Genomic DNA, 26,904 nt, shown 5'->3' with positions numbered 1-26,904 from the left:
TTTACTGAAGTGGCATGAAGAAAATATAACACACAACAATTTAAATCTAACAAGTTTTCTATTTTCCAGTTGAAAACTATCAACTTCACTTCATGTTCATTTGAATATTTAATATACTTGTCTATTTTTTGCCATATTTTAAATAAAAAGTCATTTCATAAGTAGTAGGAATGATAATAAATAATCTGATTTTAACACAAGAGCATACTGTGCATAGAACAGGTGATTATGACAACAATTGGAAGTTGCAGGTTTCCTGTATTTATTAACCTAAAGCCTATTAAAAACACTTTAAATAGTGCATACTAATTAATTATGATAAGGATATGGTGTAATTAAAGATTAGTTTTCCTGGGGATGGACTTCTTCAGTTTGTACCTTCCAGTGTGCCTTCCTAATAATCTCTTTCACAATTACTTCTCAGAAAGCAGTGTAATTATTCCACTTCAATTAAATGCAATTATTTTCCTACTGTCCAAGCTACTATAAGGGTTTTGTATAGGCTGTCACATATACTAGCTGCTCTACTCTGCATTCCTATTTAAAATATGACTGGAATTAGAACTGTTAAGGATCAGTAAAATTCAGTAAAGCATATTTAAGATAATAATGTAGACCTACATGAAAATAATGGCCTATTCTGCTGTAATGCTTGATAATAACTGAAATTACTATTTTAAGAATAGAACTTGCTTCCACTAGAACAAAAGGAAAATAAGTTAAGCAGTATAAAAAATAGAAGTTTAGACTCAGTTGGACTGTGACAATATTTTAGACTTACTTGTATCCTTTGGGTGTCAAGATACACTTTGAGTCATGCTGGCAAGGATTCAGGTTTTGAGCACAGAAATCTAGTTTCTCCTCACAGAGCTCACCTGAAATATAATGTATGCTGTCAATTCAATGAAAATATCACAGTGACCTGAAAATAGCTGTTTCTATTTTAAAAGTAACTGTTACAACTTTGTTAAACTGAAAAATGCATACTTTGTGATATAATAATAAATACTACCTTTATAATACATACTAATAAGTAAATATAAATAAATAAATAATAACAATAAATACTATTTCTGATAACTCCTTTATATAAAAAAATTATTTAATGTCAATCATCTATCCATGGATATAAATGGTAATTTTGTGAAAAAATATTTTTTCATTTACAATATTTATCTAGCTCTTCTGTATAGCAAAACACTAATGATTGAATTTCTTCTCACCAGGACAAACAAGCTATCAATATGCTTTTCTCTTATTTAGTTCTAAGCTCATTACACACAGAAATACCCAGATTTGCACTATAAGTAATCTATTACCTGAAAAAACCCTGTTAATATCACTGCATGTCAATACAATTCCAATTATCCCAAAATGAAAACTTGCTTTCTACTTTTTCTTAAATATGACTCTCCAATTTTTGCATTTGTTAATATACCACAATTATCTATAATCTGCTTTGTGAAAAGAAAAAAAAAAAATCTATGTCAAATGTCTACCCTTCCCTGCTGCTAGAAGCCTAACAGTGGATCTAATTTCCAACATGGGCTGTATAATCTGTAAAATATTTTAATATGATTAAAATATTATTTCATTTGCAACTTTATGAAAAGGAAACACTTAGAGGTGTGTGAACAGATCAACAATGTCTTGTTCCCTGACTAACTAATCAGAAGACACGATGAATAGTGCACTTGCAAAGTTTATCACTGGTTTGTAAGACAGATATACTTATTCCAGCATCCGTATGAAGAATATATGTATAATCAACAGGTATAAATCCTGTGCCTGCTGAATTTAGGGACTCACAGGTCTATCAGGCCCTGAAACTATGGAAGGAGTAGGGTTGCCCCTTGTAATTTGTCAAGTAATAAAAGATGAGCTAGTGAGCAAAGAGAAGTAGAACTATATACCAAAATGAGGAAGAAAAGAGCAGAAGACAGCAGTGGATGAGCAGATACTTTCACTGCTCAAGTTGAACTTTCCTTCAAAGAAGAAGATTTGGTATCCCTTAGTTTTAGTTATCTGAGTGTGGTAGTGGCCTGCAGTGTAATTAGCAGAAGAATCACTATCTGCTGGAGGGCAGCCTGAGATTAAAATAGCATATAATGGCTTCATCTCTTTCCTGTAACTATTAACACAGTACTGAGGATAAGGACTGCACCACCATGAATATAGTATGGGGAAAGAAGGACAGACCATTTAGGGACACAATTTGGGTAGAATCAGGAACAGGTAGATCGCAAAAAGGGAGAAAGGTATAGGATAATAACATTGGAATGGAGATTTTGGAGAGATTTTGGAAAGTATCTTCCAGAATACATACGCATGTGTGTGTATGTGTATCAGCTCATCAGCTGCTACTATCATTAAGCAATAAGGTTTCTGACATTGTACACTGCTCCTTGTCAAGGGCCTAGCACCACACAGAAGCTGCCTTCTTGCTTACATGGGCTTCTCCGGAATTATAGAAGTACACGTCATAATAAACTGAAAGCAACAGTAGATGGTTAAAGGTTATGTGTCTTTTTTTTTTTTTTTTTTTTTTACAGGTTCAACAGATCCTCCAGAGAAATTTGTCCTTTCCACAGCAAATGTGCTTATATACTAGTGTTTAAAACCGCATATCATGAATATGAACACTGACTACCCAGGACTTGAGACATTATTTCTAGGACTTATCTCTTAGGGTATGTAGAACCTACTTCAAATGATGGACAAATAAACAAAAAATTAAAAGAACTGAGGAACAGTCTACATTAAAGCAAGGACAGAGAAAAAGGCAAAACTGAACCAGAGCCACAGATGGTTAAGTTGGATAAAAACACATCTGAAACATGTATGCTAAGTGGAAGACATGGGACCTTTACATCTTCAAAAATGAGAGGAGAAGCCAAAACCAGCTAGACAAGTACTTTGCAGCCATCCAAAAGATCCAGACAGGTTCTACACAAAGATTTAAAAAAAAAAAAAAAATAAAAAAAAATTGATAGCACATTACCAATTTGCAAGTAGTGCATTTTCCCTACAAAACCAAATAAAGCTTTGAGTTAACACAAGGAAAATGGCCTTCAAGCACAGGCTACTTAACAGTCCTCAGGAAAACTGTCAGTAACAATGTGACTTAGTCAATATATGTAGGAAACTGAATGAAGATCAAATGCAGGCCACTGAAGATGACTAATACAAAGGATTTTAATTCTATCCTCAAAGCCTCTTCAAACTCTCAATGGACTTATTAGTCTGGAAATGTGCAACTGTTATGACTAGGTCAGTGCACAAAGAATCCTGAAATACCAGGGATTCTTTGCATCCCACAATATATCAAACAAAAACCAGATCCCTTTCTCTTTTCAAAGGGTTTTGTTCAAACAAATGCATATATAAGAGGAAGTAATTCTTCACATAGCATTTAGTCAATTTGCAGAACTTGTAATAGCTGAAATCCATTTAAAGGCCAGCAACATTTAAGAGTGAGATATAAATATAGGAACAGAGAATTCAGATTTTCAGGAACATGGAGTGGAATAAGCAAAAATCACTGTTTTTTTAACCTAGTTTAACACATTCCTATGGCTTGGAAATGTATATACGTGTCCACATATACATGTATATATGCATATATATATATATATACGCATCCCCATACAAATATCTTATTATGGCATATATTCTATATTAAATTACATGCAGAACTGCAAAATATATGACCCCCCCAATTACAAATAGTAAAAATATGGCTGTTCAGTACTTACAAGAGTTGGACAAAAACACTTCTAAACATTCCCAAGATTATTAATTCTAAAAGTATATCAGAGATTTTCTGAAAGTGACATATTGAGCCTATCTTTCAAACAGGGCTGCAGGTTTGCTGTCTCTAGTTAGAATCACAGTAAAAGTTCAGTGGGAAACCCCCCAAATATCTAGAAAAAGGCAAATTAGGATTGGCATAATAGGAGCAAGCAATCTCACCACTACTGTCAACTTTACTGAACTGGCATTGATTTTGCTACAGGATAGTAATTGGGTCATGGCTTAGATTATTATTGGCACAGACTCTGAAACTTCTTGTGTGGCAAACAGCTTTATTGAGTAGTGTCTAAGCCCGTTAATTTTTTTAATTCCCCCCTCCCCCCCATCCAGGTACTTATAAAATACATGATTTCTTAGAGCACACTGCATTTTAGTAGTCATAGGTTGATGGTCCTAATACCTTCCGAACTACACTGAAAGCTGAATCACCTCATGAAAAGCTCAGGGGCACTTGAAAATTCTTAATTCCCACATCATAGCTGAGAGTCCTGCATAGAGACTGAGGGTCAAACTGGAAGTTTAAGGTTGAAACAGGCTTACAGTTTTGAAAAATGTCCACTTCAAATCATAGGATCAATGTTACGCTAACAGGCCTACTGCAGCCAAATGGCTTGCAAACATCATCAGGTATTTTTGAGATTATGGTCAGACTTTGATTTGTGTAGTCTGTAGAAAAGTGCACAGACTGAAAAATAAGAGAAACAACGATTCAAAACCCCACTTGTCTTTAAAAGACAGGACTTTTTGTGCTGTGACAGCATAAAAAGAAGGAAAGTTTCCCCTTGCATTTGCAAATGATATGCACTGTGAAATAAGTCAGAATCGTATCACTGGTGGGAGCTTTCAGTTAAGTAGTTCATTAGCAACTAGCTTAGGGAAGGAAACAGAAATCAAGGAAAGGACATGGTAAACATGGCGGTCCATGTAGCGAAATAATAATGTAAAAAACTCTATGAACAAAAAAGTCAGTTTTACGAAAAGTACAAACTTTCATTATAAAGAAAGAGTAGAATTCATGACAGACTTGTAGACAGGATCATTAAAATGAAAAACAAGAAAAATTCAAGATGGAATCCAAAACATGTACATCAGATACTGAATTTCTGAATGAAAATATAAATACCAGAAGAACAAACCAAAATAACCCAAGTGCAAGGTCTTCATTTGTACTGATAACAGATTTATGTTCTGAATGGAGCGTACCCATAACCAAAATATAACTGTTTGCAAAAAAGTTAATAGAAAAGGTAAGTAAAAATGTGACATGGAATCTGAACCGCTGAAGAATAGTTTCCTGGTAAAGCAACATCTCTTTTAGCATACTGAATAACCAATGTGTCATTCAGAATTTAACTGAGACAAAGTGAAGGGGAGAAAGTAATTTTGTTGAAAGGAAAAGGTAGTGATGAAAGTGAAAAACTCATTGAAGGAAATACCAGATTTACCAAGTTAGGCTCCTTGGCTTTACTGGAAGGAAATGTTAGAGAGTTCCCTGATTTGGGAAGCATAATACGATGTTTTAAAAACCATACTTCAAAATAATGAAAAAAGATTGTGAAACAAATGTCTCCATTCAAGGAAGCTTGACACCAATGTGTTTGTACATTCTTTTATTCATCTAATAATATTGTAACTGAGGCTTCTGTAAGAGCTTGGCTAAGTAATTATGTTTTTGAAAGATGGGAACATTTCTGTATATAGGAAAATAAGCAACAGACTAGTTTGTTTAAAAATAAGCAGTGGATAAAGTGTCAAAAATCCTATGAAAAGCTTCCAAAGTTTAATTAGAACCAGCAATAACTCTTTTCGTAAGACATCTTGCTTAATTAATCTAGGGAGTCTGGATTCTGGTATGGAGTAGCACTGCAACCAGCAGAACTCTGCATGGTCGGCACAGTCCAAATGAACACAACTCTCCAAGGTCAAGACTGGAATATTTACTGAGATTTTGCAGCTACATATAGAGGATGATGCAGACTTAAACAGCCAGATGACACTATTAAATACTGATGATGAATTGTATGTAATCCTTGATTAACTAACCAAAATTATAAGTTTGCTAGATTCACAGGTCAGTTTGTGCTTCCTCTGTGTATCTTAATTCGCTCTTATGACTTGATGATAAATCACAGAAAAACTTAACACTGGATTTTCCAATATGTAAAGACATGTAGTACAACAAATAATGAGGAGCAATGCCATGAGGTGAAAAATTATTTACATCATTGTTATTTTGAATAATTGGGCAATAAATTAAAAATACAGTCAAATAAAGCAATGGCAGCCACTATATTTCTGAATGAAGAGGAGAGCTCTAACATAAATGGACATGGGCTTCGGAATATAACAGCACATTGCTAATTACAGGCAAACCAACTCAAGAAACAAGCTTAAAATCACTAGCGTATTAGCAAAGCTGAGTATGATATTAGAATAAAAACTAGAGACAGAATGCAAAAGAAAGAATGGTCAGTTTTAATTAATAAAAATAATGTTTTTGCTAGAAGACTTATTTGCTGTTCCCAAGCTAAAACAACAAATCTATATTACAGACTTACTGGTAATTGCTAGAATAGCAGGATTTTATATGTGTACATATATGTCCATTCCAGCTTCTGAGCTTGGCTGCAATATATTGTGAGTCAACTGCTGCAGTATTTATGTTTTATCAATTAGGTATTATTATCTGAGTCTTTGACTGCAGGTCTCCCTTTAATTACTTCTGACTCAAATAGCCAATACAGTGTAGGAGTGGTTGGAAAATGTCAGTGCCATTTAACAAACTATATACAGAAAAGTGCTGCATTTTTATGAAGTCTTGAGTTTGATGAACAGTAGACAACATAAATTATTTAAAGTCTTGAGCTCATTATTCAGAAAAGACAAATAAAAATATCTACTATATGAGGGACAAAGTTGCTTACCATTAAAAAAAAAACTTCACAGTCACAGTAGAATGCAATTTATAACCACAAATCTGAGCATTTTGTTGGAATTTAATTTTAAAGTCAAATTCTAGATCTGATTCATTGCTGGACTATTCCTATCTTTCACCATTGCTTAACTCTGTTCATCTATGCACCATGCTTGTGGATCTCAGTGAAAGATGGGGCTTATTAAGTTTAATATTTCTAGTTGTTTTACATATGCTGTTTGTCAACAACAAAGAAACAGTAACTTCAAGGCAGGTAAGCTTTAAGACAATTAAGGAAAACAAAAGAATGGATCATAGACCAGAATCAGAAATGGCAGTGATCAAACTAGTAGCAGGTAGCTCAGCTTGCCAAGGATATAATGTATATTTTCCCCCTTTATGAAAATGCAGTAAAATTACTTTAATACTTGAGCTTTTAATATAGAATAGTCATTTGAAGTATATTAAGCTAGATGAAACAGAAAATTTTACAATGAGTGATGAAAAGCAAGAGTAGCAAAGGTATCTCTTTATTCTAAGAAGCTGCAACACCTATGTGTAGTTCTTACAAGAATGAGGATTATGATCCTGATTTAAAGAAATAATTGAACTTTTTATCAAGTTTGCTATGACATGATTTGCATTTGATTACTTGCATGCTTAAATTTTAGGCAGGTACTTATTGGGTTACGAAGTGAATTGAAAGTAGTAACTCAACTCCTTTATTGTAGTAGCAAGAAGGCCATGTAATGAAGTTTTGAAACATATATAAAAAAAAAATATATATATATATGTGTGTGTCTAGGGCTTGCCTAAACTGAGATGATTACTTAAAATTATCCCCCTTTTTTTTTTCCTACTACTGTCATAATTCAAAAGATGTCTGGCATGATAAAACTGACTGATCCTCCAAGCAACTTACAGACCATTAACTTTGATGTTCGGCTGGCAAGCTAATATAAGTATGTATTACATACACATCTGCTTAATTTTGGTGCTGAACTTAGTTCACATCCCCTGTATTTTTGATAATTTGTTTATGAGAAATTTGTTCTTGATATAATTAGTAATTTTAATATGTTATAGTTCACATTTGTGTAATACATTTACAGTGACTACCATTCTGTTTAGGATTCATTGCCTTTCTACCTTTAATCACATTTAAAGACATTTAAACTATCAGCAAGACTAATTATACACAGGTAACAGCTGCTTCAACTTGAAATGGAGACTTGAGTCTCTTCATGGTAGCATCTTCCCTTTACATTCCATTTGAAAAGCTATTTTTCATTAACATAGAAATTAAGTTTTTAATTTCCAGAAGTAAATCCTAAAATTCTGTAATTTATGCCACTGGAAATCAGTGACAAAGCAAAATTTTATCCAGGAATCACAGATGTTGAACTAGTTACTGTAATCTGCTTGGTTTTTTTTAGGTTTGTTTTTTTTTTTTTTTTTTTTAATTAAAAACAAGAATAAGAAAGAACTCAACTTTTGTATTTATTTATACTGAGCTGGCACTTTTTCTAGTTTTTCTAGGGACAAGTAATCTTTTATAAAATCAACCGGTTTCATACTGGGATAGTAACAGAATAATGTAGAAAAAATAACTTAGGAAGTGACAAGGGGAAAGAAAAACAGGAGGCTATCTTTGCTGTCCAGATAAGTAATAATAAAATGCAAATACGGCAATATGTCTAAACAGAATACAGCTTTAAGCATGGAACACCTGTGGATGGAATCACGGAGAGAACAGGAAATGTCCTGTTCTCTCCATCAGTTACAGAGAGAATTTAGGCTCTGAGTTTAAATTGTAAGAATTATTAATCAGATGTCTAAATTAATCAACACAGATGGTATAATTGCCTGGTTGAGCCTTGCTCAACAAGCTATTTCATGGATAATGAAAATATTTTTATTACTAGTGAAATATTACATTGCTTTATAGACTGCACAATATATTTATCAAATCAATGGCAAATACACTACGATTCATTCGCTTTTAAAACTAAATATGTAACTTCATAAACATGTCGTCATGATTATGTTAGCTCTCAGATTGTATAGATGATCAGATTGTGCAGAAGATGGTTTATCACTGTTAGTGAGACAGTTGTTAGGCAGAAACTTAAAAAAAAATTAAAAATCAGGAATACCCAAAGTTAGTGTCATAAATCCTTCCACTATTACCTTTCTTGTACCACAGCCTCAGCCTAATGTGGTCATTTCAGATTCTACTGATATTTACAGCAAAAAAAGGCCACAGAAACGATGAGCAAGAAAATTGCCATTTTATACTCCAGCATATTTTCTAGTCCCATAATCTAACAAAGAAATTAAAGCAAAACAGTGCTATAAAACAGAGAATACATTGGAATGGAACCAAGGTATGTCTTTAAGGTGATGAGAATAAAGATCACCATGTAAACTACTTTGGAAGTCCTATCAGTGGCTGCACAAATTTTTAATACATCTGAAAAAAAGACAATGAAGGTAGTATTAAAGTACTCCTGCACAGCAATCTGCATCTTCAATGACATTCTTCTGACACGTATTCACAGCAAGAGCCAAGTGCCTAATTTGAGAATTTGCAGTGAGCTTTCTAAATTATATCTATATACTATTTGATCTATATATTATTTGATCATTTGTAAGAACTGAAATCCATGCACCTTTAAGGAAAGGAAAGTGAGAAACCAAAGTAAGTGAAAATAGGCTTAAAAGACAACTGACCTTTTTCCACTTCATTCAGATTAGCAGCTTGCAGTGACAAAGACAGAAGAGACAAGAGACTTTTTACATTGTAATACAACAGAATAGCACATTAAGCTAATGCACAACTATAGCAGCAGAGAGTTTGATATAGCAAAATGAAGCAAGCTTCAGAGTCTCACCTACAGCAGAGCAAAACAAACAGAAAAGGTAAGAAGTACATGCCACTAGTGGCATAAGAAAAGTTTTACTTCTGGATCAATTAGATCTGTGATCTAATGACTGATGATAATGAGCAAGAGAAATGATCATCTGTAATCTATAGAATGTACATAAAATGACCTGAAATTTACTAGACTGAGGTTAAAATAAAGGAGATGATAATGTTAAGAGAATAGCAAGGTTAAAGAGTGCAGGACATAGTGAGGTATTTTAAATGCTTTATTTCTCAAGGTTTCATCAGACACTCTGAGTGTCCGCTGATTCCATTTGCTTACTGTTGTTTCAGAGTTACAGTCTGTCATCTTAAGAAAGCTCATACTACAGTGCAAATACCATCCTTTGTCTTTCCACCTTTAACTGTGGAAGTAATTGTAAAACTTAACTGAGGCAGAGAAAAATGGATTCCTGATTCTTAAGCAACAAAATAATAAGCTTTTTTAATTGTTTGTTTTTAAATCAACACTGCGTACTTGAGAAGTGTCCATTTTCAAGGGATTGTTAGAAAAGTCAAAAAGTGACTGTTTGGTTTTGCACTGCAATGTTCTTTACAACTTTTTTCACAGTTTTTGTATGTATTTTCAGAGTTAATTTGAGATTCTAACAAGCCTTCCACATGAAAATAAAACTTTAAAGCAGAATGATTTACATTTCATACCAGCAGGTTTCAGCTGCCTTCTTCCTTATACTGTGCTACTGGAATGTAAAGCATATTTGCAGATAACCATTCACCCAGAATGGGCTGGTGCACTTCCACATTCAGTACATATATGCTGTGACATCTTGAACGCAGACAATTTGAAGTATTGCCAACAGAATTAAAAGAGAACAGGACAAGCCTACGGTGGTATTTTCCTGGTATGTATACTGTCCCAGTCTCCAGCAACTTTCAGCTCAGGGACTTTCTGAGCTCAAGGTAAGTACCTTTGAATTTAAAAATCTTTTTACCTACTGAATATATAGCCTGTTTTCCTGATTGTTAACCTACTTTTGCCCAGCTAGTACATGAATTCATTGTGTTTTCATAAAAAAACACATTAGCAATATGCATATCTAATTTTAACCTGTTAGAACAGATACCAAAATCCAAATGTTTACAAAGTTCCTCATTAAAATCACTGTATCCATACGGGACAGGGATTCTGTTACTTATCTTTCAAATCGGGCTATAGGCCAGAGGGGGAAAAAAAAATAATCCTATAAATAATTTGGTACCTCATACATACTTGAGGTAACTGTAAGATTACTTTATATTCTGAACACTACCATTTCTAGATCCTGATGTGTCCAGACTAATGTCAGTCTAATTCTCAACACTGAAGGTTATTTAATTATTAGGCAAGATCAAGGATGAAGGATGTGAAGAGCCTTCGACTAGCTCAATGTTTTATATTTTCTCTTTACCATTAATCTCAAAAACGATTTAGGAGCTCACACATTGTGTCCTATCCTCAGATGCTTTGTAAGGTAGATAGTATATTGTAAAATTCTGTTCTGTATCCTGTGGAAAGAAAAACCTGAACTTTTGCTATAATTTTTGCCCAACTTATCTATAAAATGAGTTGAGGCTCTGGTGTTGTATGTTTCAAAAAATACATATGTCTTTGTTTTTGCTAAGGTGTTGAAAAAAATCTGATGAGATAGTGTAAATTCTCAACATTTTTTAAAAAACAGAACAGCTAAACTTACTGATTACCAGTAGATTGTTTTGATTTATTTTAGAGCTGGTGAGAAGATTCTCACCTATTCACATGACCTACTGACTTCAGTAGTGATTATGAGCAGGCATTGCATCTGTAAAAGCAAGTATCTTTTTCTGAAAGAATTACAGTTAGCAACCAAAAACATTTGCTATGTAAACTCATAGTATTTTCCTTTTAGAATTATGCACAATTATGAATCAAATTAAAAAATACACTTTCTTGTATTTTGACTGAAGCACAACTGCAATACAAACATCAAAAATGTTACCAATGTTTATGCTCTCCTTTTTGCTCTAACCATACAGATGTATAGAGAAATGCTACAATTGCTGCTTCAATTGTAAAAGTAAAATGTACATTTCATTTACAATACTACAGAAATGCAAGAGGTACACTTAATCAAAGTTTTAGGCTAGCACATATAAACAAGCCTTTGTATCCACTCCACGGATATTTAATACAAAACAGTCCTTCCCATGGCATACTGTGAATACAGCAAGCTATTGACTTGAGCAGTTAAATGCATCTAGAAAATGAAGAAATGAATGACACAGGTAAAAACACCTGCAAAGCTGCAGAGGAGGAATGCATGTGCAAATGAATTCTCTAGTAGCTAACAGATAAATGAAACCTCTCAGCATGAAGCCACTGAACAGGAATACTGGACTGATGTGACTTTGGTCTGCTTTCTTCCAGCCTACACAGTAGAATACCTGATCACATTTTTAAAGGAGATAGCAAATGATCCCAGGGGAGCTGACGCTTGACTCGCATACAGCTGAAATATAATTATAGGAGAAATAGAAAACACCAGTCTCTACTTACTGATGCTGTTACCTATTATTTGTTTCTAAGGCTTGAATTGTCAATTGCTCTTAGGTATTAAGGTATCAGTACTTGGCAAAACAGTATTTTGTCTAAGCAGAAGATTATGTCTGTTATTCCAGATGTGGACCATCCACTTATTATTAAATACCTTATTCTAGCTACTTATACTTTTAACCAGTATTGCTATAGGTATTGTAGCTTATGCTGTATGGGGAAGTTTCTACCAAACATTTAGGCAGCATAAGTACTGGATGAATACATATATTAGATTATGAAGTTGTATTTCTTATACCTGTGTTCTATCATCTTCACTCACTGTAGGTTTCCAAGATTTAAGTATTGACTTCAAATTTGAATACTCTAAAACATTTGAGCAATACAATAGGTTGTAGAACTAATGATGGAAAATACCTTGGATTAAAAAGGAGTTAGCTATGTTTTCAATAATTTAAATTAATTCAGGAGTTCACCTCTCCTCCCAGTTTTCCAGAGCTCAAATTTAGTGCTCCTTGAGGACAGTGAAAAACTCATTGGACAGAGGCAATAGGATTGATCAAAGTAAAGATACACTGAGTAGAGTTAATTCACAAGTTATGGTGGATTTTACATTTCTTTTTTATGCATTTCAAATTATGGTTTTGTGAATTTAAGCTCTGTGTTCTCCTAGTGGTCAACGAGCTGACAGAAAACAGATCAATGTAAACAACAAATCCTACTTCTTGTTCTCCAGTGCTGCTGTTATAACTACTCTCCGTTCCCACAGAGATGATGACAGCAAGCAAGAGACCCTCTGTCTCAAAGAGAGGGGAACGCTTTGGCCTGGCTGCCAACTGATAGAAACAAATCATTAGATGCTCTCTAATGATTTTTTTTTTTTCCCTGCTAGAACAGAAAGCATCACACTCTGCATTGATGTTTCTAACAGAGGGCAGGACAGCACCCAGGGGTGCCAAATTCAGTTCCCTACCGGCACAGACCAACCCTTTTCTGCCCTGTTAGTAACATGAGGTATACAGGATAAAAGCAGAGTATTTTTCAGATTTCTACAGCTACAAGAGGTTCCTCATTGAGGTGTCTGGGTTAGGTAAACAGTAGGGAGGGACACATTTTGAACGATCTTTTAAATACCAAAATGCTGTAATTTCAAAACTAACAAAGGAATTCATGAGTGGGCATTAAGTCTATGTTTGACTACAAACCATATAGGAGAGAAATATGGAGGGAAACCTGGCTTTAAGTCAATTGTAGAGTAACTACTAATCCACCTACAAACTGAAAAATATTACTGTCCTGCTAGGAATTCTTGAATTACCTGTACTTTCTCTTATACCCCTACCTGTATATTCAGGTGGACAAAGGCAAGTATAGTTATTAATTCCATCCACGCAAGTAGAATTATTCTCACAGTCATTGTCTTCACAGTCATCAACATTTACTTCACAGTTTTCACCTTCAAATCCATCTGCACAAGTGCACCTGTAATACAGAAAACAAAACTAACCACATGGACATTTTAGCTGGGGAGACCAGACAAGAAGGTCTGTAATTAATAGGTACAATAATTCATAATCACTATCCCATAAAGCAACATGGTTCACATAATGTAAAACACCATATAATAAACATTTATTTTTCATATTTTAAATTACAGAAAAAAGGCCTCTGAATTTGCACCTTAATGTTTAGTTTAAGGAGCTTCTTAAATTAAATCACTGAACATTCCTTTTGAAAAGTGTGCTACCTTTATATTATAAGATTAGATTATATTTCTTATGAAAAGTGATTTTTTTTTTAAGTTAAACACATGGAAAAGACTGTGGAATCAGGGATTAGTATGTAATAGTAGTATTCCACTATCATTCAGTTAAATGCACCAATATAAAGCTCTGTTGAACGTTCCATGCACAATACATGCATTAATATATAAAAAAAAAGCCTGTATAAACTCTTCAAAGCAGTAATTTGTTTTTGCTTTATACAAAATAAATACATCAAAATAGATAGTAAAAGTAAAAGATCACTCAAACATGACTACACATACATTTTCATGTAATATGCACTATGTATAATTTCTGTGGCTTTGATTATAAGATTGCTTTGATTTTCAAAATAGGTAGTGTTTAAATAAATAAATGAAAAAGGTCAAATTCTGAGACATGACTGTGTCACTTTAAATTCTAGAGGCATAGTATTAAGATGTATACACTTAATTTTTAATAGAAAACTATTTAATCTTTGGGCAGAATTTGGATTAAAAAATAAGAATAATGTCATAATGAATTGCAGGATAATGAATTGTATCTTTTTGAAGTGTCATTTCTAACAAGCTTGAGGTGTAGATTATTAAATGACTAATAATTTCACATAAGAATGCTAAAGAACTTTATTTCATAATTCATGAAGTACATCTGGAGTAATTGTACTGTGTGATTAAATAACTCAAGATTAAAAATGCTCACAGCATGTTTATCTGCTGGCATAGTGAGTTTCAAATGAATCATTAATTTTCCGTTTCACTGGGATTTACATTTTATCATTTACATGCTGTCTGTTGAAGTAATACACACGACAACAGATGAATTGTGAGATTTTTTCAGCAGGGATCTAGCTAGCTATTAATTAGCATAATGGAGTCAATACTATGTTGTCTTGACCTGATATGCCTTAACTAATCACAATCATTTGTTACTGTTTTTAACAGTTTCAAAGCTTTAGAAGCTTTCCAAGGATGACAACATGTTCTGAAAACTTCAGAAGCACTGAAAATCTGCCTTTGTGGTGCACTTACCAGCAAACACAGAGAACCCAAAGATTAACACCAAAATTATTTCAGCATATAAAACTCAGTAGTTTTCCATCCTGTTGTTACAATTAAAAACAACCTACCAGAAACCATCTTTTTCTCCTTCTTTCAAATGACAAGTTCCACCATGGTGGCACGGGTTACTAATGCAAGCATGAATGGGAATATCACAGTCTTGACCCTATGCAGGGAACAACAATTGTAATTTAGGAAGAAAATACAGACACTAGTGGAAAGGAGCCAAATAAAACGTAAAGGTTGTTAAGGAGAAGCTTACATCGCAGTAAGCTTTTTGCTCTTCATTCAGTACCTACCTTGAAACCATATGGGCAAGTACATCTATAGAAGTCAACTGGATCATTGTTGCAGGTTCCATCATTTTTACATGGATTTGATAAACAGGGGTTACACTTAGCAAGAATATTAACATCCATGGGCCCTTAAAAATACAAATTCGATAGTCAGAAACAAACAACTATTAATTTATATTTGACAGGATATATCTGCCACGTTGCCTTAAATTTTAAAATGAAATTTATATATTAGACTTTGTGGTGTTTCTAGATGAACGGAATGCTGGACTGTCCTTAATTCTTTTGACACGACTAAATAAATTTGGTGTTGTATTTTTGGTTTAATTATCACTTTTTTTTTTTTAAAAGAAGCTGACCCCAAAGCAATTCCGATGTCCCCCTTCTCTGAAATCTGTACAGTTCTGATGCATGATAATTACCTTCCCTTTGTATTAACAAAATGAAGAATACAATTTCAGCTTTGGTCTATTTAGCGGTTAAAAATTTCCTATGAGAAAAAGGGCTATCACAGTTTGCAATCCCGCCATTGATGGTGTTACTGAGACCACTATTGTTAATGTATTTTTGTTTTAATTTATTTTTTATCGGCAGGATCACAGAGATGGCAAAATGAACCTGTAAAATTACCTGTAAATTGGTTGAACATCTGTGAGCTGTAATGTAAATTGCATTGTCTAAGCTATCTCACCATAAATAGCTCTATCTTGCACCTTGCTCCCTTATGGAGCCAGCCACAGTTCTGTGCATTACTGTATTAGTTGAGCCCACAAATAATGCAAACTGTACCATGAATCTGTGTGCAAATGAAGGCTGCAATCCATGCTTGCAGTCTAGTTTTTATATTAATGATTATAACAACAGAATTTAGAAATTAATATTGATAAAATCTTAAGTTTCAGAAGCCAGACTTAGAGCTTTGGCCTACATAAATCTTATCCCTATTATATAAATATTTTTTAGAGATTTATTTATTTTTCTGTTGTTTCACAATTTTAATACAGCCTTTTCATGGTGAATTTTCAAGTTAGGAACCATCAATTTTAAATTTTTTTTTTTGGTCAAACAACCAAAATAATCACTGGTTATTTGTTAAAAATTAGAAATCACCTGTATATAAATAATTATTCATTTTCATACACTTTGTGATAGACAAAAGATTGGTTACTGTAAGAGAAAACAGGGGTGACTTGGCCAAATGCCTATCAAGAGAATGAACATACATTCTCTACTATCTCCAGCTCTATTGCTTGATGACATTACTGCCTCCAGCTTGATTTCAGATTTCACCTATGAAAAAACCCTTTAGTTATCCACAGGTGATTTGTACATTTTAAGGAATAACCAGTGATTTCTTCTAACTAGACACAACCCCCAAACTCCTGAGACCTACTGGTGGAACTGCCTGATTGTTTCATAACAGGTTTTACTCAAAATTAGCCAGACTGCAAAGTTTTCCGAGCTAACAGGGCACTTTTACTGAGATATGGGTTTTGATTTTTTTTTTTTAAACTTAGATTTCTTAATCCTTCTGTGTCACAGCTTGCAAGCAAATCCAAAGAGATGAACACAGTAATCTGTGATAAGAAAAGACACAATCTATATGGATCATTGACTATTCTTGTCTTCATTACCTTATTTTGAAAAAGAAATCTATACCTGATTCAAGTTTCTGTTAGACCAGCAAACAGCAGAGGTAGAACAGTTGAAACAAACACCATAGAATTAACATCTAGAAAGTCCTGCCTGTGTACTCTAGACTATTGCTGATTATTGCTAGAGTACGTTAAGAGGTTCTGTGAAAAAAATAAGGCACATACTAAAAAAAAAAATAAAAAATTAACACTGTGGTGTAGCCTTGAAGTCTATGCTTCCTTGCCTCAGCTGTTTATTCTGAACATCATATCCTTTTTTCTACTTCTTATGCAATAAAATGCTAATTATTTGGCATGAATTAAAAAACATTCAGTAACTAAGGTTATTTTCCTAAGTGGATTAGCAATCTAAATTTCACTTCTGAAACAGAGCCAGAAAATGGGAACCTAAGTCTTAACAAGATAGTAAACAACACTGTAGCTGATTTTGTGCTGTGTTTATTTCAAACTATTATATATGCAGTATCCAATAAAAATTAACATTTTGATTTATCATTCTTCAGTTCTAAGATCAAAAAATGGAAATGTTTCAGATATTTTTACTGAAGTCTAATGGAAAGTGAGTTCTGGAACCTATTTTCATTTGCACTATACCATTCCTTTCCTCTGTTTGCATGTGTAAAAAGACTTGTATATGAAAAAGAACTGGCTTCATAACCTATTGTTTAGTTTTTCACATTGTAGACATATATATTCTTGAATAAGCCCTAACTGGAAAAAAATACTTAAAATAAAAGAAAAATAAGCAGTGTTCTTTTATAAACAGTAAAAAACTAACCGTATTTTATTGACAAACACGCACACATGTAGCTATCTAATATTTTTGAAGAAAAACAAGACACTAACCCTCTCAAAATTAGCTTCTAGAGAAACCTGTTGCAAGAAAAACTTTAGGCTCTGACTTTTTATGAGTCAGGAATTCCTATTCTCTCTTGCATATGGCCTCAAAATCAGTATCTACACTGAGTCACTTATACTAAAACTGCTAATGAAATCACTGATTTTAGTACAATGCAGTGTAAACAATCATTTCAGTTAGATAATTTTCAGACCTCAAACCCAGGCTTTTAAAGTAACAAAACTGTTCATACAATATGTTAAATGATATATAATGAAGAGTCAGCTGTAAATTCATAAAAGGGGAAAACAAACAGTAAACATGCATGTCTTAGGAAAGAAGTCTTCTTGAGGTACACAAAAGGAAGGTCAGAAGGTCCGTTCTCAATCAGATCACCCATTCCAGATCTACTTATAACCTTACCTGGTATCAGAAAACCACAAGGCCCTGGAATCTCTAGAAGCAGGGCATGGATGGTAAAGGGGTAAAAGTAAAAGATTGAGAATCTGTTAGAGGCCATATAAGAAAGAAAAAAACACCCATAAACCTAGAAAACCAACTGAAAGAAGAAAATACTAAGGGATGATTCCTGGAGTAAAAGAATTCATAAAATTAGAGTAAGGTACAGTGATTTTATGGAGCTTTACAACTGAGATGAGACTTCATTTTAAAATGCTCATTTTCACTGGGAACTATTCATTATGTAAGTGAAATTCAAGCACCCATTTCACTTTCAATTGAATCCGGAGATACCGATAAGAGGGAATTACACACCACTCTTTTCCTGTAAATATATACACAACAGCAGACCATGAACAGATATATCCGAAAACAGTCCTCTCACTCATAGCCTAAAATTTTGGTTCTAATAGGAATATAGTATCTTCCTAATTTCTATTCAGCAGTTCATTTTTAAGCAAAAGATAAAATTACTTATCTTTGAGTAACAGACACATAATGTCTTACAGAGCCATCATGTCATTGAAAAGCTGCTGATTTGCAATCTGTAATTATGAGCATCTTCATAGGACAGTGGCAGAAAAATTATTTTCTCTCAAAGGTATCCATAATACCAGGTCACCACTCTTGGAAGTGAAACAAATACAGTTCTTACACTGCATAATAATATAAAGGATGTTTTCTGATGGGCAAGAGGGAGCAAGACATACTTTCTGGATTGTCTGACAGAAACATAACAATGACTGTAGGCAGGGGTGATACAGTTTTTAAAAGTGACAGAGCTGGACAAGTCCTTCATGTTCCTGCAAATATTCTTTCACTTATTACCTACAACAAGTAAGAGCACATGTGCAATGATGTTCAGTGGATGCTTGTAGAGCAAATGATCAGATTGGCCAGCAAATGTCCTATCTAAAATCAGACTAAGGGACGTTGCAACAGATGAGTTTCATATGCAATGTACACTGGCATGACCTCAGAGATGTACTGTTGAAAAATTGCAAGAAAGATTTGGAGGGAGAGACAATTCACTGGCATCACATGCAACAAAATGGGTTCCAGTGGTTTTTGTTGACAAAAAAAGTTTTTTGACAAAAAGCCTAAGGAGAGCAGACTAAATAGGATGAACATGCAGTAAAAAACAACTTTGGATAAGACAAACTCCAACAAAGTCCCATCGTTTTTTTAAGGACGAAATTACGAAGTGATTAAGCTCACTTGTGAAGATACAATAACAGATGAATAAGTCAAAATAGCTTGATGATTACCTAGACTGTGAGAATAAGTTACTTCTACAAGACTTAAGATCGTTTATCTGATGCCTCAGAAATAACTATAAGCTTAGTAATGGCTTACAAGTATAAGCCATAAATTTTGTTGGGGTTTTTTTTTTCAATTGGGGATTTCAATGTTTCTAAATCAGGACCATGAAAAATGAAGCTACAGCAAAAGTCTTCTGTGCTTTCAAAATATTTAAGAAGGGAGAAATGGATGGAATAGAGGAAGATTAAACAGTAAAACAAACCAAGTTCTCTCTCACATTTGAGTAAAAAAGGTACTTTTCTTACAAAAAAATAGTAAGGTTCAGAAAAAGAACCTAGGCATTGACAGAAAATAATGTAAGTTGTGATATAAATGCCAGCAACATTGGTACCAACATGGAGATAAATACTCTTGGTCCAAACTCTGAGAAACCTCCCCGTACAACAACATTTTAGAATGAGACCTCTATAGAGGTAATCACATCCCTTTATCTACTCTTTTATGCTCTCTTCTGAAATATCAGTGAAAACATTCTGGACATATTAATGCAATTACATGCCACTGAGATAATGCAGACTGCAAGGATTATGGATGTATTTACAGATTTTACTGTAAACAGTCTGAAGGAAAAGGACATTCTTTGGCTAAGGGAAGTGTAGATGTTTAAATTGTAGTTCATGACTGAGACAGTACCAAGTTACCTATGTACATCCATGTACTGAGGAATACTGTACTGCAAGTCCAAAGACTTTTCTCCATCTACTGTTTGAAAAGAAATAGGCATTGAAGTCTTTAAAAGAAATACAGTTCCTGAATGGAACCAATGGCTACATCCCTCAGTATGAGGAGGAATGATGACAAGGCTGAGTGAAGATGCTACAATAAATGTATTTAGAGCACACAGAAATCTTACTTCACAGCTCAACTATTTGTAAAAATTCAAAACTGACACTTCGAAAAGAAAAATAACAACAGTACCTTGGCAAGTAAATTTTTTAGAAGGAGTTGTGAGAAGAAGTTTATCTGCCATTTCTCCAGGACCAGCACAACGTGCAATACCAGGTTCTTTGTATTCTGATTTTACCCAGTCAGATAGCCACTGCATGTTACAATCACAATAAAGAGGATTTGCTCCAATAGCCCTATGGAAAACAGACAAACAAAAAGCGAATAAAGTTTTAAATGAGTGCTTTTAAAAAGAATCCAGAAAACAGGTTGGCAAAAAAACCTTCAAACCACAAACCTGCCCTCCCTCCACCAAATTGACCCTAAGAGCATGAAGTGTCTGGATTTGGGTTCTAAATCAGGAAGTGACAGTTTTAGCAGTAAACTTGGTCCAGAAACCCAGCTATTCTTAGTTGCATTATGTGTGAACTTTGGAGGGCTAATACTAACTAGCTCTGTGTCACCATTGGTATGTAATGGCCAAGATCACCTGCATCAGCTGAATGAAACTGATATTGGGAAATTAAGTTAGCAAGAATAAAGTATTTCTTCTGAAGCAGCCAAGGAAACCTCACAGAGTTCCACCCTGATATTTTTCCTTTCAGTTTATGACTCCCAGGCTGGTACCAACCATCTGTTTCTAAGCTTCCAAATTTGATTTAATTATTTCCTCTTTGGAGTGCTCCCACTGAACTGACAGCTATGTGCAGAATTCTGTAAGAGGTCTTTGCTGCATAAGTAAATAAAACTATATTATCCTAGCTTTGTGGTAGTTACGTAAGAATTGCCCTGTTATGAAAGCAAATCCATTTCTTTAAATAAACTGGGGGGTTTTTTTTAATTAAAAACAATTTAGCTAGAGATTTTCAGAATTAATTTCTGTAAAGGCTTTTTAAGTGTCTATTTTTCTCTGCTAAAAACTATAAATACCCTTAAAATTCTGAGAACAATGATATGTTGTGTAATTAATTTGGAGGATAGAAGCATTGTGCTATTCTATAAAGATGTACTCACATTCCTTTTAAGAAATACAATAATCATAGAACTTTCAACAGATAATCTTGCCATGTGCACACACTATCAAATGGCAGTATTAGAACATCCTCCTTCTCCAGATGTTTCAGTACTTTTTTTCAGATTGTTCCACAACTTGGGATTAGTGGGTCTTCTAGAGATACAAGAAAATCTTTGGCAAGCAAAGGCAGTAGAAACTACCACTGCTGAAACACTCTTTTCTGCCACACTGAGCAGGAAGCCCTCTCTTAATTATTGCTATGTACTTCCAGCTGAACACAAGAAATGACATATACTTGTTCAGTCAGGCTTAAGTCAGTAACAAAAATCAGACCTAGTGATAGGGAACTTCCCATACATGGAGAAATACCTAGAATTAGTCCACTCCATATTTGCAGGAGTGAATGTCAGCCTGAACTGAGATAACGCAATTGCTCTGCTAAAATCAGATCGTTAGCAAGGATAACTAGTAGCCATTAAGAAAAAACAGCAGCAACAACAATCAAATCTATGTAAGTTTTACTGATATTTCATGCAGATAAGCTAGTTAATAGTAGCATTTGAATGCATTATCAATGACTTAAAGCTTAATCAGTATCATCAAATTTCTGAGAAATAGCAAATGAAATGTAAATGTCCAATACTGAACTAGAAGCAGATAATTAAGTTTTTGACAATGGCAGTTGTTCAGAAACATAAAAACCAGATATATCTAAAGGCACTAGTCAACTTACTCCTCAATTGCAAGCAAAGTTTTAATAACTATCCATAAACACAATGAGGTTTAGATAGGTAACTTGTTCTAATCTAGGTTCCCATTGAATTAAAACCAGGAAAAGTATTGCCTCAAATGATGTTCTGAAATCAGATGCCATGTATTTAATGTCAACTTAACAGACATCGACACAGAATCATAGAATAATTTAGGGGACTCCGGAGGTCACGTAGTCTCACCTCCTGCACAAAGCAGGGCTCACTTCAAAGTCAGAGCAAAGTTGCTCAGGGGTTTCAGGGCTCTGAAAATCTCCAGAGATGGAGATTCTTCTGCTTCTTGGGCAACCTGTTCCAAAGCTGAACCACCCTCACAGTGAAGAATATTTCATTACATTCAGTCAAACTTCCCTTGTTGCAGCTGGTGACTGTTGACTCTTATTCTTCACTGTGCACCTCTGAGAAAAATCTGTCTCCATCATTGCTATAATCACCTTAGAAGCTTAAAGACTATTAGGTCCCTCCTTGACATCTCCTTCTCCAGGCTAAATAAGCCCAGTTCCTTTAGCCTCTCCTCACAGCTCATACGATCCAGCCATCTCCCCTATCCTGGATTTGCTCTGGTTCATACACATCTGCTTTGTACTGGAGAAACTGAACACATATTCCAGATGTGGTCTCAGGAGGGCCAAGCAGAAAGGAGTGACCACTATCCTCAATCACCTGGCTGCTCCCTTTCTAATTCAGCCCAGAGTGCCTTTAGCTTTCATTGCCGTAAGGACACACGGCAGACATGTTCAGTTTGCTGCCCACCAGGAGGCCCAGGATTTTTCTGCTGAGCTGCTAGCTCTCTGGCCAGTCCCCAGCCTGTGCTGATGCATGAGTGTGTTCCAGAACAGGCCTTTGCATTTTGTCTTTGTTCAACTATATGAAATTCACTAAATGTAACATAAAAAATAGAGTTATCATCTGAATACTCACAGGTGTGATAATGCTGAAAGATCATTAAAAGCTCCTTCAGGAACAACAGAAATATCATTTCCATGTAAAGACCTTAAAAAGAAAATGAACAGAATAATATATATGCATAAAAATCAGCAGGTTAACTTTGCAAATTTCATCTTTGGTAAACAGTTTTCAGCTTTTCACATTTTTCTCCTTCCAGTTCCTCAGTGTTTCCAGCTGTTTTTTTTTTTTTTTTTTTTAAGCTCTAACTGGCAGCCTACTCGTCACTTGATTTTTTTCATCCTGAATTTTCATAAGAAATGTTAATAATATGATACTTTTTAAATTGAAATAATAAAGGTCGGTAAAAGTAGGCATTCCCATTAATTATGTTCATATGTTTTTTTCACTCTTCATGGATTCATAGAAAATACAGGCATTGACTGTTCATTAATGTAAGTATTAAGGTTATTGCCCTAATTTGATAGTAAAGATTAAGAACTGAAGACCTTATTAAGCTTCAATACCGGGACTAGTGTTATCTCTCCTGTAGCAAACCTGCCCAACAATACCTCTCCTTTTCTATAAATTCATTCAGTTACATGTGTATCTAACACATACAGAATTACGGTTCTTGAAATTATCCATATTTATATAAAATAATTGACGTTATGTGAGCACACTTAAATAATGCCATGCTTGAGACATTTAATCCAACTAAGCTATTAAATGGTTATACACTACCCAAATGGAAGCAAAAATTACATGTTCTGCTGGGGACTTTTGAGAAAGAATTTTTGTAGTTTTGTGGTTATTTTTTTTTCTTAATGACAAACTGAAGCTGTAAACTAGACTGAGTGTTCTTTATTTTCCTTCGTCCTCTTTTGTGCCCCTTCAACCATGTTTTTCCTAGTGGTAAAATGGAAAGTTTTCTTGGAACCTAAAAGTAATTTTATTGATTTTTCAAGAGTAAACCATGATGTAAAGGTTTTGGAAATACTCCCATAATAAATGAAACAACAAAGAAAGGAATTTATTGTTGGAATAAAAATATTCAAAATTCAACTACAAAACCCCCTCATATATACTGAGGAATTTATGCAGATGGCATTTTTGTTAGACTTTAATGCTTATAACAAGGAAGAACATAACACAAAAAAGAAATACAGCCAAGATTAAAAAGCAGAAAAGAAAAAAGTGTATGCCTGTATATACAATGTTGTCCAGGGTCATATAACATCTTGTGCAGCATTTTGAGAGTATCCTTCCCCAGAATGAAGCCACTTAGATTTTTAAGGCTATGTAGTTATCACTTCTCAAATACTTGATAAGTTTAAAAATCTAGTAACTTCCTACAGATTTGCTATGTGTTGTACACAAATAAAAATTCTGTAAAGTAGCAATGGTTAAAAAGTAATACTTACAACAACCTAAGTGATTTCAACCCATCAAAAGTCCGTGCAGGGATACACCTGAGGCGGTTGTAACTAAGAATTCTGAAAATGTATAAAATACTGTCAGCAAGTATACCAGCCATTCAGTAAACAATACAAAGCATGACTGAAACTAGCTTTTGCACACATAGCTAGTTAGGAAACAAGTTATTTTACAGCCACCACAACAAGCAAGCTTTAATATCAAGTAAATGCCCTTTCTTTTCAAGACAAAAAAACCCCACTGTAATGCGTCCAAAGAGTCACTGTTACATGTATAAACTTACAAGGTGAGCAGCTGAGTCATGTTGCTGAAGCTCTGATTAGAAAGAGTGCTGATTCTGTTGTTACTTAAATCTCTATAAAAAATAAATTCAGAAATTCAGACCTTAAAATGACTGCCCCAGTCCTGAAACACTGTAAGTTAAACTGACAGACACATTATTTTTATTAGTAGAAGTAGTTTCATCATTGGTATCAATATTTAAAGCAGCACATATTTTTATTTTCACATGCCATATACAAGCCCAGCAAGTGTTTAGCTTGATCAATGAAAAGCATTTTCATTTCAACACAGATGAAAAAGCAGTGCAAAGCATTCTTATACAACAGCAATGTCCATCATGCTACTGAGTTAATAATGCAATCCTACATGAACTCAAGTATAGAAATTAAAGTGATGTTTTAAAGTGGAAATCATTCTAGTCATGTCCCTGTAATAACACCTGAGTAAATATAATCTAATACTCTACTTAACACTTATATGCTGAAGACATCAAAGCCCAGAGCTATTTTTATAAAGAACACTATCTAAGATTTATAGAGAAAGCCTTAACATCTTTCTTGTTGTTCAATATTCTAATGAATAAAACCTTGAGCATAAGTATGATGGAAGCTGGAGTAGTATGCTGGTAGCTTCAAAGATAGAAGCTTCAAAGAAGCTTTGAAGAAGTTGTATTAAATGTGAATACTGCTTGTTCTTTATTCTCATATTGTGCTTTAGTTTTCATTTTATGTTGACTATTTCACTATTGTTTACTGAATTTTGTGGTGAAATACAGCATTTGTTTCTGAGGGGACCTTAATATTTTCACTTAATAGTACTGTTGAATAGCTATGCAATATACATATTTCTCCCCTTGAAATTTCATGAAAGCATGTAAGACAATTGACTCATAATAATAAACATATTAGGCAAGTATAACAGAGAAGTCTATTCAAAAGACAAAGAAAAAGTTAGAAATAAACAATTTTCCTTGTTAATCTGGAACTCAGGAGACTCATATGCAATTCCTTGTTTGGCCACAGAAGAACTATGCATATTGTTTTGGTTTTCCAAACACAGCTGATGAACATTCTCAACTTTGTAACAGCAGTATGAGGATACATTCAGAACAGATTACAATAATGTGCCCCACAGGTCTGATAAATAGAGACTGTTAATACTCATCTTATTTGCACTTTATTTACCGTTAATCTATAATTTATTGTACTACATTTGTCTGCTAAATTGTTTGTGTGTATTTACTGATTAGGAGGCAAAGTTATATGATTTCTGGCTGTGTTTGTCAAAAATAGACCATGAGTACCTAACCTCTGTGATGGAAGCCTTGTCACTATGACTCTAATTAACCTCATCTCTAGACATATATCCAGTCTCCACTGATCCTGTTACTGCACACAGTCCAATCTATACGCTTGCTTCTTGTACTGAGGTTCCAAAATTTGTATTTTCTGTGTGCTGCAAGTTAGATCTTGTATAACTTCCCTAAACAATCCACAAAGACTTCCTATAGGTTCTACGCTGTATACATCTGAGAATGTTGCAAGGGTTTTTTCCTGATGTTATTTGCAAAATACAAAAAGTTTTGGAAACACTTTTTTTCTAAATTTGTGACCGTGACCACTTTTGTCTAGCATGAGGTAAATAAAGGAAATCAAGTGCTTGTTTTTGAATGCCAAACCATTTACAATTTTTGCAGCAAAGCTCTAAACCCAGTGAAAAAGAAATTTAAGGGATTTTGTTACTCCCCTCCACTTTTTATTCTGATTATAATGAAACCACAAACTGCTTTCAGAATGTTACACAGTTCAACCTCAGCTGGTATAAATTTTTATAGTCCTAACAAAGGCCATGGAATTACAGTCATTTACATCAACAGTCTTCCTGTTTCTCTCACTGTACTCTTACAAGGTACAGAAATCATATTCAAATCATTCATGAAGTAGAGGTAATAAATTTCAGAGCAGCTAGTGATTTGCCTCAAATCACAGAGTGAGTCAGCAATAGAGCTGGGAGTAAGGCATTCTAGACAAGCTCTCTTCTTGAGTCATTAAA

At 34.1% G+C, this 26,904-nt stretch overlaps 1 protein-coding gene across 6 annotated transcripts in view; it reads right to left on the bottom strand.

The window, feature by feature from the left end:
- Positions 1 to 26,904, bottom strand: part of SLIT2 (slit guidance ligand 2) — a 269,110-nt gene that overhangs the window by 23,057 nt on the left and 219,149 nt on the right. For 5 of the 6 annotated variants that reach the window (XM_072861841.1, XM_072861842.1, XM_072861845.1 and 2 more), the window contains 8 exons: positions 24,854 to 24,925; positions 24,558 to 24,629; positions 23,170 to 23,241; positions 20,497 to 20,660; positions 15,307 to 15,431; positions 15,076 to 15,173; positions 13,526 to 13,665; positions 782 to 875 (listed from right to left, as the gene is read on the bottom strand). In XM_072861841.1, the coding sequence (XP_072717942.1) occupies positions 782 to 875; positions 13,526 to 13,665; positions 15,076 to 15,173; positions 15,307 to 15,431; positions 20,497 to 20,660; positions 23,170 to 23,241; positions 24,558 to 24,629; positions 24,854 to 24,925 (837 nt within the window). The remainder of the gene's footprint in view (positions 1 to 781; positions 876 to 13,525; positions 13,666 to 15,075; positions 15,174 to 15,306; positions 15,432 to 20,496; positions 20,661 to 23,169; positions 23,242 to 24,557; positions 24,630 to 24,853; positions 24,926 to 26,904) is intronic. The other variant, XM_072861843.1, reaches the window with a different exon arrangement.

Source organism: Ciconia boyciana, chromosome 5 (assembly GCF_034638445.1).
Source record: "Ciconia boyciana chromosome 5, ASM3463844v1, whole genome shotgun sequence".
In the NCBI taxonomy this organism is placed as follows: Eukaryota; Metazoa; Chordata; class Aves; order Ciconiiformes; family Ciconiidae; genus Ciconia; species Ciconia boyciana.
This window is presented reverse-complemented; position numbering and strand designations above follow the sequence as displayed.